This window comes from Callospermophilus lateralis, chromosome 13 (assembly GCF_048772815.1).
Source record: "Callospermophilus lateralis isolate mCalLat2 chromosome 13, mCalLat2.hap1, whole genome shotgun sequence".
Classification (NCBI taxonomy): domain Eukaryota; kingdom Metazoa; phylum Chordata; class Mammalia; order Rodentia; family Sciuridae; genus Callospermophilus; species Callospermophilus lateralis.
Window position 1 is genome coordinate 63919079 of NC_135317.1, and position 14279 is coordinate 63933357.

General features: G+C 35.7%; 1 protein-coding gene across 1 annotated transcript in view; it reads left to right on the forward strand.

Annotated features, from left to right (window-relative positions):
* Positions 1–514: 514 nt before the first annotated feature.
* Eprs1 (glutamyl-prolyl-tRNA synthetase 1) overlaps positions 515–14279 on the forward strand; it is a 75485-nt gene continuing 61720 nt past the window's right edge. The window contains exons 1-6 of the mRNA XM_076873118.1: positions 515–687; positions 5385–5469; positions 7795–7894; positions 8968–9124; positions 11657–11796; positions 12587–12681. Of these exons, the coding sequence (XP_076729233.1) occupies positions 642–687; positions 5385–5469; positions 7795–7894; positions 8968–9124; positions 11657–11796; positions 12587–12681 (623 nt within the window). The 5' untranslated portion in view covers positions 515–641. The remainder of the gene's footprint in view (positions 688–5384; positions 5470–7794; positions 7895–8967; positions 9125–11656; positions 11797–12586; positions 12682–14279) is intronic.

Sequence of the window (14279 nt, forward strand, 5' to 3'; positions counted from 1 at the left end):
AGGTCTAGCAGTTTTCCTTAAAAGTCTTTCATTAAAAAAAAAAAAAAAAAAAAAATCACTTGTAATCATTATTTTGTAATAAACAATAACTTTTAAACTATGTCTCTCTTGATAAAAATACAGAAAACATAAGAAGTTTCTCCAAATCCCAATGTAACCGTGGCTGTTATTTTGTATGTAAGCTTCCAGGACTTTTCTGTACATTTGCATACAACACATGCTAATTAACAATACACAGTGCACGTTCTGCCAAGTACTTCACATAAACGCCCAACCCGCAGTAGAAACAGTCTGACAACCTTGCTGTTTTCTTTTGCGAAGTGTCGTAACGTTCAGTCCGCTTCAGAGTATTTTGGAGAGCAGCGTGGAAGGCCACGCAGGTTCTACCGAATAGCTACGGAAAGGCGGAGCACCGAGGATTTGGAACTCCCGTGGAGGGCGAGAGCGAGGGTGGTGACGGCGCGCCGTGATGACGCACTACGGCGTGCGCGATGACAGCATTGGTCGCGGCAAATAGGCGGGGCGGAGGCTGCGGCGGCGTCGGGCGCGTGCACACGTTGCATCCTCTCGTTTTCAGCCGGTCGCGGGTCTTTAGGGTGCCAGGCAGGCGGGCTGACAGGTGTATCTGGAGACCCGTGGAGATGGCTACGCTCTGTCTCACCGTGAATTCTGGAGACCCGCCCCTGGGTAAGAGGCAGCTGCCGCCGACCGTGTGGGTTGCATCAGCCAGGGAGGGTGCGGGGCTGGGAACCTCGCTGCGCCCCGGCTTGGCGCAGTGGCGGCGGTCACGGCCTGGGAGAATGGGCCTTCCCTTTTCCCCAAGCTACACACGGAGTAGGCCCAGAGCTCTTCGCCTTCTGCACCTTACCTGGGGCATCTGCTGCGGAAGACAACGGTTTCCAGGGCGTGGAGGAAGGCGCGGTGTGAGCCCAGGGAGGGCAACCCGAGGCTTTTGGACCACCTTCTCTCAGAGAGTTGACTTTAAGCCGGTTTCCTGCTCCCTTTTTGAAATGCATTCCTCTGGGGACCAAGAACTGGTCGTAGAAATAACATCTTAAAACTTATCTTCGCTTTGTTTTTAGCATTTTCTCTCCCAACTCTCGTCGTCTTAAAAGTTATCTTGAATTTAGTTGATTTTTCCTTACATTTTGTCAGGGTCTAAATGAACCAAGTAGATTGTCCTATTAGCATTTAAGATTTTAACTGGGGTTGCATTTATTTTTAGTTAAGAGTGGTAAAAAGGATAATTACTAAAAACGGGTTTGCTGCACGTTAATGGGGTTGTTTTTCTACACACTCTGTGGATGTAGTAAATGTCAGAGTAAACATCAGATCTGTCATCTTCCTGATACATCTTAAGTTGAAATTGAAATTGCTTTTTCAACTTGGCCGAGGTTACCGTGGGTAAAGAGCGTAGAATTTCTGCTTTTTCATTACTTTGGGAAATTACACAAAAGAATTTTAAGTACTTTACTCCTGTGCTTTTTAATACATACTTAAATGCACAGTACTTCCCCACCCCCCCCACTCTGGTGCTGAGGATTGAACCCAGGACCTTGTGCATGCTAGGCAAATGATCTACCAACTGAGCTGTGTCCCCTTCTCCACACAAGTACTTTCTAATGTTCAAGAAGCCCAGACTTTTAAATATAGTTGACCACGGGGAATCATGAAATTAATCATTATTTTCTCAACTTTGGTGATGTTGTGAGTTTATTGGAATACTTTTTTTTTTTTTTTTTTTTGGTGCTCAAGATTGAACATAGGACCTTCTGCATTCTAAGCAAAGGTTTACCATTGAGTTACACTTCCAGCCCTTAAAAAATAACCATTTTAGATATTAAAAATGATATGTGTTAGTGTATTGGTTTCAGGAATTGTGGGCTAACACCACAACAAATGAATGAGCTCTGAAAGAAATAGATTTGATTCTTGAGCTGGACTAATATTAGACAATGTGGCCTCATGGTTGAGAGCAAAGATATTTGGTTTGTGGAGGCCTGAGTGCAGTCCTGGCTGCTAATTATTAGTTGTGGAACCTTGATATTCCTTGTTTAGTGACTCCCACAATTTGCTTATTTAAGGAAGAGGGGGTAGGGACTGGGGATGTGGCCCAGCAGTAGAACACTTGCCTAACCTGCTCAAGGCCCTGAGTTCAATCCCCAGCACCACAAAGGGAGGGGGGGGAGGGCTAATGTTTTCTATATAGTGTTGGTTGCCAGAAAAAAATGAGACTGTAGGTAACATTCCAGACACATTTTAGATATTGATAAGTGGGTATAGTTTTTACTAATGTTGCTTAGATCATTACTCTAAAGGTGATTGATCTATTTCTTTAGTGAAATATAGAACTCGGAACCACATTGCAGTTAGTATTCTGAAAGAGAATTTTAAAGAAATGTGTTATTATTTTGGACTATAGACCAGTTATAAAATATATCTTTTTCTTCTGGTTGTACCTCACCTATCTTTTGTTTTTTTATTTAATTCTTTTCAGTGACTCAAGTCAGATACATTTTATCTTTAAATAATAAAATTAAATGAAATGTTTAAAAGATGGATTGGATGGCTAGAATTCCTCTGTTTTAATATGTCTAAATGTTATTTTTTAATGTTAAAATAATTTAAAACTTTTAAAGAAGATGCAATAGAACCAAGAACTTTTCTTCCTTGTACTACCTGAGAGCATACTGCAGTATGATGCATCAGCACCTCAGAATATTCCAGTGTGCATTACCCAGAGGAAGAAATCTCTCCATCTGACCTCTTATAATCATCAAAATCAGGAAATACATCTTGATAAAATCCTTAACATCTAAAGTATGTTCTTCTTCTAACACTGATTGCTTCAATAGTGTCTTCCATAGCATAAGGACCAAAATCTAGGACTAAGTTTTGTTTGTACTTTGTTGTCATGTCGCCTCAATCTTTTTCAATTCGAAATAGTTTAGTAGTTTTTTTTCCCTTGGTTTCATACCTTTGACCCCTCTAAAGATTATAAATCTCTTGAAGAATAACTCCTAATCAGGTTGTCTGATGTTTTCTTGGGACTAGATTTCAGCTTGTGCATCTTTGGCAGGAGTGATTCTTTTTTCTTTATTACAGAATTGATTCCTTATTCTTCATTGCAGCCCATCATTTGATGCATGAATTTGATTTTCCCATTACTAATAATTCCAACCTTGATCACTTACGAGGGCATCTGCCAGCTTTTCCCACTGCAGTTTTCCCTTTTAACTAATAGATATTTTAATGGGAGAACTTTGGGACCATGCAAACATTCTTCTCTTCATTAAACCTTTGCATGCTGATTTCAGCATTCATTAATGTTTCCTGCCTAACTTAATTATTATGATGGTTGCCAAATGTTGACCTTCTGATTCTACAGTTCCTTTTAAAGAGCTGAGGGTGTAACTCAGCAGTTGCCTAGCATATGGGAGGTCCTAGGTTCCATCCCCTATACTGCCAGGAAAAGGATATAATTTATTTTCCAAGTTGGCATTTGTTTTACATTAGTTGACATTTTTTTTGTGAGAAGAGTTTTCCTATTTAAAAAAAATCATAGTAAAATAAATATATTCAATGTATTACATTATTTTCATTTTCAATTTAAAAATTTTTTATTTTTAAAAATTAGTTTTGTTGGGGCTGGGGTTGTGGCTCAGAGGGAGAGCACTCGCCTAGCATGTGTGAAAAACTGGGTTTGATCCTCAGCACCACATAAAAATAAAATAAAGATATATTATCTACCTGTAACTAGAAAATAAATATTTTAAAAAATTAGTTTTGTTGAGTTATAATTTGTGTACAGTCAAGTATACAAGCTTTATGAGTACAAGTTGACATAAAATATGCAGTGATATATGTAATTTATAAACCTCCACCACAACAATAATATAGAATATTTCTGTTGCTTCCAAAAAATTCCCTTATTCCCTTTTTAGTCATCTCCTCATCCCTGGCTCCTGGTAGCCTCTGACATGTTTTTTTGTCACTTTGTTTTCTTTTTCTAGAATTTCATGTGCATTGAACCATATTATATATTCTTTTACTCCTAAGATAGTGTTTTTTATATTTATTTTGTTGCTTGTAATGGTTTATTCCTTTTATTTGCTCAGTAGGATTCTTTTGTAATGATATGCTAAAATTTATTTCATTTTGGTGGTCAAATTGCCCCAATATGCCAGGGGAGTCTAAGCTGGCCTCTATGTCTTTGTGACCTGATTTTTTTTATCTCTCTTTTGAATAATTTCTTGTTTTAATCTGTTTTGTGCTAATATGGCAGAATACCACAGAGTGGGTAATATATTACTTTATTATTACTAATAGTATTAGTAGTATTTTGCAATGTTGTTATCCTCTTGCACACTCTACAAAAGTGTTCTCCCACTGAGCTACACCCCTGCATCCCAGATTGGGTTATTTATAATGAACAGAAGTTTATTGTCTGATGTTTTTGGAGCATGGTAAATCTGTGACCAAGGGGATACATCTGGCAAGTCCTTCTTGCTGTGTCATAACATAGCAGAAGAGCTGAGAAAGAGCACATGGGAGAGAGCAAACCCATTCCCATATTGCCTCTTGACCTAAAATACCTGTTAAAGGTCCTATTTTTTGATATTGTTATAGTGGCTATGAAATTTCAACATAAGTTTCTGAGGGGACAGACCTTCAAACAGAACTTGATTTCTAGCACAATAAGATATTCTAGGTTACTTTCCCTAACCTGGTGTAGTTTCCAAGGGAGCATGGTATTTGGAAATGATATATGAATGCTAGCTGTTCATCTTAACAAATTAAGAAAACAAAGTATTAGTGAGTCAATTTAGTAAAATGTGTTGAGAGGCAGTAGTACTCTGTTGCAGAGTAGGAGGTCTGGACTAAGCGCTGCATTCAACTCCTGACTGCCATGTATTTAGCTAAGGACATCAGGCTGGTTCTTTAACCTCTCTAAGCTTCAGTTTCCTCTTCTGTAGTGGGAATAAAGGTATCAACTTAAGGTTATGACAAAGATTAAAAATTGTAATTACTCTAAAGCATTTAGTGTAGAACCTACCACATAGTAATCACTTAAATACTTTTGACTTTTATACAAGGTACAATTCTAATTTCTTATCATCTGAAGAAGGAAAAGATTCATTTTATTGTTACTAATCAAAACCTGAGCATATTCAGAAGCATATGGACTGTGCTAATAATGAATTCTAATTTATTTCTCCAAGATCAAAGTCTAGATTTGCTGTCTATATCCTGGGGGGAAAAAAAACGGTTACTCCTTATGGGACATAATATTAGTTTGTTGACTCATTCCCTAATGCTTTGTGATTCAAGTTATAAATATACATTGTTTTTAAAGAGAAATCTTTTCATCCTGTCATTTTTAGAAGCTTTGCTGGCAGTAGAACATGTGAAAGGTGATGTCAGCATTTCTGTTGAAGAAGGGAAAGAAAATATTCTTCGTGTTTCTGAGTAAGTGCTTTTTAATTTCTATTTTTAGTACTGAACAACATTTAAAAAATATTCATCATTAAATTTTGTATGCTTGTTTTACTTGCTAATTAGATGGGTTTTGTTCCTAGAGAGAAGCATGCTTTGTCATTCTCAAGGAACAGCAAGCCAGAGAATTATGCTTGTCAGCTAGCTATCTGATTACAACTTGTAATCTGTTTAAAATAAATGGAAATGTTCAGAAAGATTTATATTTAAAACTTTTAAATTCTTATAATTATATTTAATTATAATTATATAATTGTATAATTATATATACATATAGATAATTGTATAATTCTGGTGGAAAATAGAAATACTGAAAATAAATAATAATGAGAAAGAAATTGATAAGTCCACAATGTAAAATGTTGGCATCTTTGGAAAAGGAGAAAAAAAAAAAAAGACTTATGAAGAATTTCTTTTTCTTGTTCTGCGATGCTGGGGATTCAGACCAGGGCCTCAAGCATGTTAGACAAGTGCACTTTCACTGAGCTGCATGTCCAGTTTGGGGTGGTCCTGTCAGCTGTAAGTTCTATTCTAGGATGGGCTGTTCATTTGAGGAACCTCTAATGTCAGTGTCCTTAGTTTTTTCTTGGGTATCTGATTATCCAAAGACTGTTTTACTCTTTAGACAAAAAAAAAAAACTCAGGTTTTTCCAGGGTAGGGTATGTGAAGTAGCACAGCTGTGGAGGGTAAGTTTGAGAATACCCATGTTTCTGAATGATTGTTAAAGGGATTTTCAGCTAAGCCTATTTTAGCCCCAGTTCATTCTCACAGCAGAGATACTTATTTTTCTTGATTCTCATCTTTTGCGGACATTAAATTGAGTTAGTTTTCAAATTTGTCCATTTAAGATTGAATTTCAGCTTCTGATTTTTTTCCCCCATGGTGCTGGGGATCCCCAGGGCCTTGTGCATATGAGGTAAGAACTGTACCACTCAGATACACCCTCAGCCCCCTAGCTTCTAAAATTTTATTGCTGTTGTCTCTTCTTTTTATGTTTTAACATCTCTTAAAGAAAAAAGTACTTTTTGCCAAGCATTGTTATCCACACTTGCAATTACAGGGGCTTGAGGCAGATGATCCAAGTTGTTTTTTTTTTTTAAACAGTTTTTTTGTTTGTTTGGTACTGGGGATTGAACTTGGGGTACTCAACCATTGAGCCACATCCTCAGCCCTATGTTGTATTTTATTAAAGGCAGGGTCTCACTGAGTTGTTTAGTGCCTGGCAGTTGCTAAAGCTGGCTTTGAACTCAAGATTCTCCTGTTTCAGCCTCCCAAGCCGCTGGGATTCTGGTATGCGCCATTGCGCCCAGCAGGATGATCCAAAGTTTTGGGACTAAACTCTGCAACTTATAGAGACCCTGTCTCAACGTTAATTTAAAAAAAAAAAAAAAAAAAAAAAAGTCTGGGGATGTAGCTCAATGGTAAAGCACCTCTGGGTTTAGTCTCTAGTAACACACATAGACCCTGTTTCAAAATAAAAAGGGGTGGGGATGTAACTCAGTGTGGGAGGCTATGGATTCAGTCCCCAGTACTGCAAAAATAAATTAAAAAAAAAAAAAAGTACAATTTTACCTTGCAATTTTAAGATGGGGCCTGTCTATGTTGCTCAGACTGCCCTCAAAATTGTGGACTCGGGTAATCCTCCTGTCTTAGCCTCTTGAGTAGTGGAACTATAGATGCACACTTTTGTGCCTGGCTGCAATGGGGTTTGGTTTGCCTTCTTTACCATAAAATTGACAATAGCCTGTGAATCCTTGGTTTCTTTGTCTTGATTTATTTATTTTACCTTTTTCATGGTGGTGGGGAGGAACCAAGAGCCTCATACATAAGAGGCAGGTACTCTACCTCTGAGTCATATCCCCACCCCACCTTGATTTATTTTAAATCATTTTTTTCTCTATATCTAATAATTTTCATATTTCACCACTGAACAGTTTTTATTGAATATAGAAACTAAAAATTAGGAAGTTGAAGTATCATTTAGTCTGTTCTAACGTAAATTTATAGATTTAGCTGGATATTTCAGAACAGTTCAGAACTTGATAGAAACAGTATAAAGAACAAATCAGCAGATCTTTTTTGTTTTACTACAGTAGAAAAGACCATGCAAATCAGCAGATCTTTTGTTTACTATAGTAGAAAAGAACGTGCAAATCAGCAGATCTTTTGTTTTACTATAGTAGAAAAGAACATGTAAATATTTAAGGTTTCTATTTTTGCTTTTTCATTAAGTCTCATGACTCACTGATTTGTGAGAGTAACCATATATGGTACTTTATCTCATTCTTATTTTGTAGAAATGTGGTATTCACAGACATAAATTCCATACTTCGCTACTTGGCTAGAGTTGCAACTACAGCTGGGCTCTATGGCACTAACTTGATGGAGCATACTGAGGTAAACAGTGAACATTTCTTTGTGTTTTGTTTTGATTTATGCTTCTGAATTTTTACAAGCTTTATCATCTTCTAATACATTGTTTTATACTATTATTATTATTACAGCATTATGCTGTATTGCCCACACCAACTTCATAGTCCTGTGCTCAAGTAGTCCTTCTCCCTCAACCTTCCCAAGTAGCTGGGACTATAGGCTTATGCCACCTCACCTGCATTTTGTACTATTATTCTACTTAAGGATATTTACAGTATTCATCATAGATCAGGTTAAGGAATGCTCATTGTGTTTTTACTTTAATAAAAAGATTAATTTTTTATAAGCTCTAAAGTTTGAATGTTTAATCCCACATCAGAGGTTCTATTGGCATTTAGTGTTACGTTTATCTACCCAGATTCCTAGATCATCTAATTTAACTAACTTACTTGACAAGTTAAGCAACAAGTCTAGAAAAATTAAGAGATTTGCCCAGGGTAACATACAAGTTTGGATCCCATTTTCTTTTCTGAGTATATACTTTATTTAATTACAGTCATAACTGATTAATTGTTGGTTCCATTCTGAAGGTGCATTTTCCCTCTACCTTATTTGTATTCTGATTCTTCTGAATGTCATAAAGCTTAAAATATAAAGAATGGTTTTTAACTATTTACTTTTACATTCTGCAGACTAAGACCTGCTTTTTTAGTTGTTTCAAGTTGGTTACTCCTTCCTATTACCAGTTCTCAGGTCTTTTTTTAATAATTTTTTTTTTTTACTTTTATTTTATTTTATTTTTTGGAGACAAGATGAATTTGTTTTGTTTTGGTATCAGGGATTGAACACAGGGGTGCTTAACCACTGAGTTACATCCTCAGCCTGTTTTTGTTTTTAAGGTAGGGTCTCCTTAAGTTGCATAGGGCTTAAATGCCATTTTAGATCCCAGGTATCCAAAATTGAATCCATAGAATGGATTGTATAATTTGAGATAATTGTAATTCTAACTAAGGCATCCAAGAGTGTACTGTTGCTCAAGTTAACTAGAATTTTTTCTAAGTGTGGGGTGTATTTGTTTTCTGTCTTTGTGTTTATAGGTTGATCACTGGTTGGAATTTAGCACTACAAAATTGTCTTCGTGTAATTTGTTTGCTTCTGCAATCAGTGAGCTCAATCATTGCCTATCTCTGAGAACATACTTAGTTGGAAACTCCATGACCTTAGCAGATATATGTGTTTGGGCCACTCTAAAAGGTATCAAGAATTTCTCTTAAAAAAAATCTGTTTTAATCATTAAATATTGTTTTGGATAAGTACATGTATTTTTGTGTTTCTGTATATGTGTGCATAATGTTTAGGTAGTACTTTTTTTTTAATACCTTTAGTTTGTTTGTTTGTTTGTTTGTTTATTTATTTATTTTTTATGGGTGCTGAGGATTGAACTCAGGGCCTCGCACATGCTAGGTGAACACTTTACTGCTGAGCCACAACCACAGCCCTAGGTAGTACTTTTATGACTTTTTCAGAGGAGTGAGTGCTCCATTTTATTTCTGTACAATATGGGAATTTCCTGTACTCTGTCCTTGGGGGTCATCTGTCTCACTAATCCCTCTTGCCTTTGGAGGTGTCTTTGTTCCTGTTTAAGAAGCCATTATCCCATTTCTGGTCAGTAATTGTCCTACCTCAGCCATTACTTGACTCTAGACACTTGTCTCTCATTTGAAAAAATATTTACTGCTAGTAGGACTGTTAGAAGGGGGTGGATAGTGAGGTAGTTTGGACTGTTATTCTTCTGGCAGGACACTAATTTTCTTTTTTTGTTTTTCTCCTGGGTTGTTGATGAAACACAGGGCCTAGGCAAGTACTCTACTGCTAAGTTTCATCCCCAACACTTACTTCCTCCTCTCCCATGTAACAGATAGAAATATATACTTAGGAACTTGGAAAGTCAATTTATTTAAAAAAAAAAACAGACAACTTTTCATGAGGTTCAATTGATATATAAAACACTTACTTAAATTGTATAATTTGGTAAATGTTAACATGATATACACCTGTGAAACCATCATCACAGTCAAGATAATGGAATATAACCAACACTCCACAGAGTTGCAGAAATTTAGAGACAAACCTCTGTAATTCCATTGAGTTTAGGAAATAGACTAGAGTTTGGGGAAAAGAATTTATAGAAGCAAGAAAATATAAGATGGTTTGGTCAGCCATGTATTCCAGATTTTAAGGAGGTAAATGCCAAAGTAAATAATTCTGGAATGAAGTTAGGCTTTTATGACACAAGATCACTTATGGAACTAGGCCAGAGAGGAGTTAGCACCTTTAAAAAATAAAACTTTGGGGGCTGGGGTTGTGGCTCAGTGGTACAGCATCGTCTAGCACATGTGAGGCGCTGGGTGCAATCCTCAGCACCACATAAATAATAAATAAATAAAATAAAGGCATGTGTCCATCTACAACTAAAAAATATTTTTAAAAAATTTTAAAAAATGAAATAAAATTTTGATTGTGTAAGTGACCACAGAGAAGCCAAGATGATTACATAGGGACATATGAGCATGCTTTGCAAAGGTACATCATATATGAGAGAAAACACCGATTATTGAGAATGACATAGGGTGATGTGATTATAATTTGTGGGAGTCTTTGATTTATTAAAGCTTAAGGTGGATTAATCTGTGTATAACCATGAACAAAATCATCAGTATAATTAATTGAAACGGGGTTAAATAGTAAGTAGTACTAGGAATTTAACCCAAGGACACTGAAATACATTCCCAGTCCTTTTTATTTGTATTTTGAGACAGGGTCTCACTAAATTGCTGAAGCTAGCCTCAAACTGGTGATCCTCCTGCCTTAGGCTCTCAGTTCACTGGGATTATAAGCATGTAGCTATGTGTATTTAATAGAAATTTACAAAGTAGGGAGGAAGGATCATGGGATTGATGAGATACAAAGGGAACTTGAATTTTGTTATTTTCTTAAAAAAACCCTGAATACAATAGGGCAAAATATTTGGGTTATGGTACATGCATAGGCATTATTTATGTTCTCTACTCTTTTGTGCTTTAAACTTCCTCAAAATTAAATTGTTATAACAATAACCAACATAAAATGAAGGTCTATTTTAATTGAACTGAACTTTTTCATGATGTATTTGCCTATTTTGAATTTTGACCTAGTATTCGTGAAAGAGATGTAATATTCTCCTATAATTCTGTTAGGATTGTAGCTTTTTAATGCTAATGACTTAAATAAATTTTTCCATCAGTGTCTTTTTAATATTATATCTGAGGAAACAAACTACTTCTTGATTTTATTGTTTTCTCCAGTTGATACACTTAAAACTTTAATTATGAAACAAAGCATTTATTTTGACAATGCATGTGTTGAGGGAGTAAAAGCAGGATCTAATATTAGAGAACTTCAGTGAATTGAACTGAAAAAATATTTGTAATGGTTTTGTGAATTCTATAAAATATATAAAAGTATAAGAAAACATTTCCACATATATCCACATTTTAAAAGCTTCATTAGGGCTGGGATTGTGGCTCAGCTGTAGAGTACTTGCCTAGTGCGTTCGAGGCCCTGGGTTCGATCCTCAGCACCATATAAAAACAAATAAAATAAAAATTATGACAACTACAATTAAAAAATGAATTTTTTTTAAAAGCTTCATTATAGAAACACGACTTTAAGTTGCATTTACTTAAATTAACCATGATTAGAATTTGTTTTGAATCTGAAATTTTATTAAATTATGTTTGCTATTAGGAAATGCTGCATGGCAGGAACAATTGAAACAGAACAAAACTCCAGTTCATGTAAAACGTTGGTTTGGCTTTCTTGAAGCCCAGCAGGCCTTCCAGTCAGTAGGTGCCAAGTGGGATGTTTCAACAAACAAAGCTAGAGTGGTAAGCGTTTTTTAATGCTAACATTTTGGTCTGAAACCCTAGTTTTGAAAATATAGTTATTTCTACTGATGATAAAGCTTCTAAGAAGTAGCTAACATCATTGTCTTGGTTTGATTCAACTGTTCAATTACATAAAGCCCTAATCTTTATATGTCTGAAAGATTGTGATGATACAATGTGTATTCCTTAGGCATCCAAACTCCATATAATTGAAATCTCATTTTTATTTTGTTTTGTTTTGTGCTGGTGATTGAACCTAGGGCCTTGTTCATGCTTCTACCACTAAGCTACATCCCCAGCTCCCATCCTCAGTATTTTACAACTGTGCCATCTTTTTTTTTCCCCTGAATATTTTGTTCTCAGTTTTGAAAACCATTGCCCATTGGATCCTGAGATTCTTCAGAGCCTTTTTGTTGATTCTGTGGCATAGAGAATGTAGGAAAAAAATCCTCTTCTCCAGAGTCTGCTTAGTGTTTTACTTACTTTCCAAGGTCTAGCTTGGTTTTTACTTCCTTTTAAATTTCCCGTTGATCCTAGATACTGTTAACTAATTTCAACTGAGTGCTTCAGTGGCACCTTGTACATGTTGATATTGCTTGTGTTTGGTTTTATTTATTTCTTTCATCAGATTTTGAGTCCTCAGGTGCAAGGATGATGTACTAGTCATCATTTTGCTCATAACCAGTGTCATGTCTGATAAGTAATAGTTCATGAGTATTTGTTGAATGGATGTATTCTTAAACATTTAACCAGACAACTTTTTGTTGTTGAGAATATTCTGTTTTTTTAGGCACCTGAGAAAAAACAAGATGTTGGGAAATTTATTGAGCTTCCTGGTGCAGAAATGGGAAAGGTTACCGTCAGGTTTCCTCCAGAGGCTAGTGGGTAAGAAAATACAGCTCATATTTATCATTAAATATTTTTAGTGAAGTAGCTGTAAAACAGTTATTAAATGTTTTATTAAAGGTTGATATAGAAGGACATAAGAAAAAAAAGGACATAAGTTATATTTTAATTGTGAGAGTTAACATTCTTAACATTTTTATGGCTTCTGAATTATTAACAGCTAGTATTTATTTAGTTCATAGTCAGCTTATAGTTTTTATTACAGTAATAGTTGACATTTTTATTTTCTTCCGTAATTTATTTATTTATTTTTCTAGTGCTGGGGATTGAACCCAGGCCTCTGTCTAGGCAAGTGCTCTACCACAGAGGTATACCCCTAACCCACCTTGTTTTTGTTTGTTTTTGAGGTAGGATCTCACTAAATTGCCCCAGCTGGTTTGGAAGTTATGATTCTGTATCAGTTTTCTGAGTAGCTGGGATTATAGGCACATGCCACCACACCCAGCTCTCTCCCAGATTTTTAAATACAAATCAAGAAAATACCCATAAAAGAAGATTTAAATTTTCTTTGTATTTCAGATGGTGATGGGGTTGGCTTTTATTAAATAAGGATTTCTATTTATATCCTGAGCGATGCTTTTAGTTAATGATAGAAGTTACAGTAGCATTCCCCTCCACCCCAATAAATGAAGAGTCATCCTGAAATACTCATTCCTACCCAATTCTGAAATTCTAGGCACACATAGAAAGTAATGTTTGAATTGCTCATGAGGGGGAAAAACTGTTCTAGTTGTTGGCTACAACCTGGGACTGACTCAGGCCTAGCCCAACAATCCTTAAGGCTACAGAGACACTCTGTCTTTTCACATCTGCATTCCAGTTTTTTTTATTCCCCCTGTAGCAGGGATTCAGCCCAGGGGCACTCAACCACTGAGCCATATCCCCAGCCCTTTTTATATATTATTTAGAGACAGGGTCTCACTGAGTTGCTTAGGGCCTCACTAAGTTCCTAAGGCTGATTTTCAACTCTTGATCCTACTGCCTCAGTCTCCCAAGTTGCTGGGATTACAGGTTTGGGTCACCATGCTGGACCTGCATTCCAATTTGGAGCACACTGTAATAAGCTTCGTAATAGGGTCCTTCCGTTGATATTAATATTATAAAATATGTCTTACTAAAAAATATGTCTTACTGTTAGCCTCACTTAGAAACTTAGCCTTTTAAAGTATTATGCAATATTTTGTTAAATAAGATGATTATTTTTTTCCAAATTTAGTTTAATTTCAGATTGTGTATTCTGTAGCCAATTCTTTCCCTCCTGTGGTAAATGGAATATGAAGACAATAGAATCTAACAGATAAGGAAAGAAATTTTCTGTCATTATTATTTCTTGGGCTAGTAAGCTGTTTGTGTTTATATATTTAACAATATAAGATTCGTAATATTTTATTTTATAAATGAATATGTTTATTTAAATTATGTCAATCTCAGAGACCATACTCTCAGCCTAATAAAGTTTAGGGATTTGAAATATAAATCAATATCCAGTTTTTCTTAATATTCATCATTTTGGTTATATTCCCTTATACTGCCTGAGTTCTATGTCTTATATGAAAGCCAAAAGGCTTGTCTTTGCC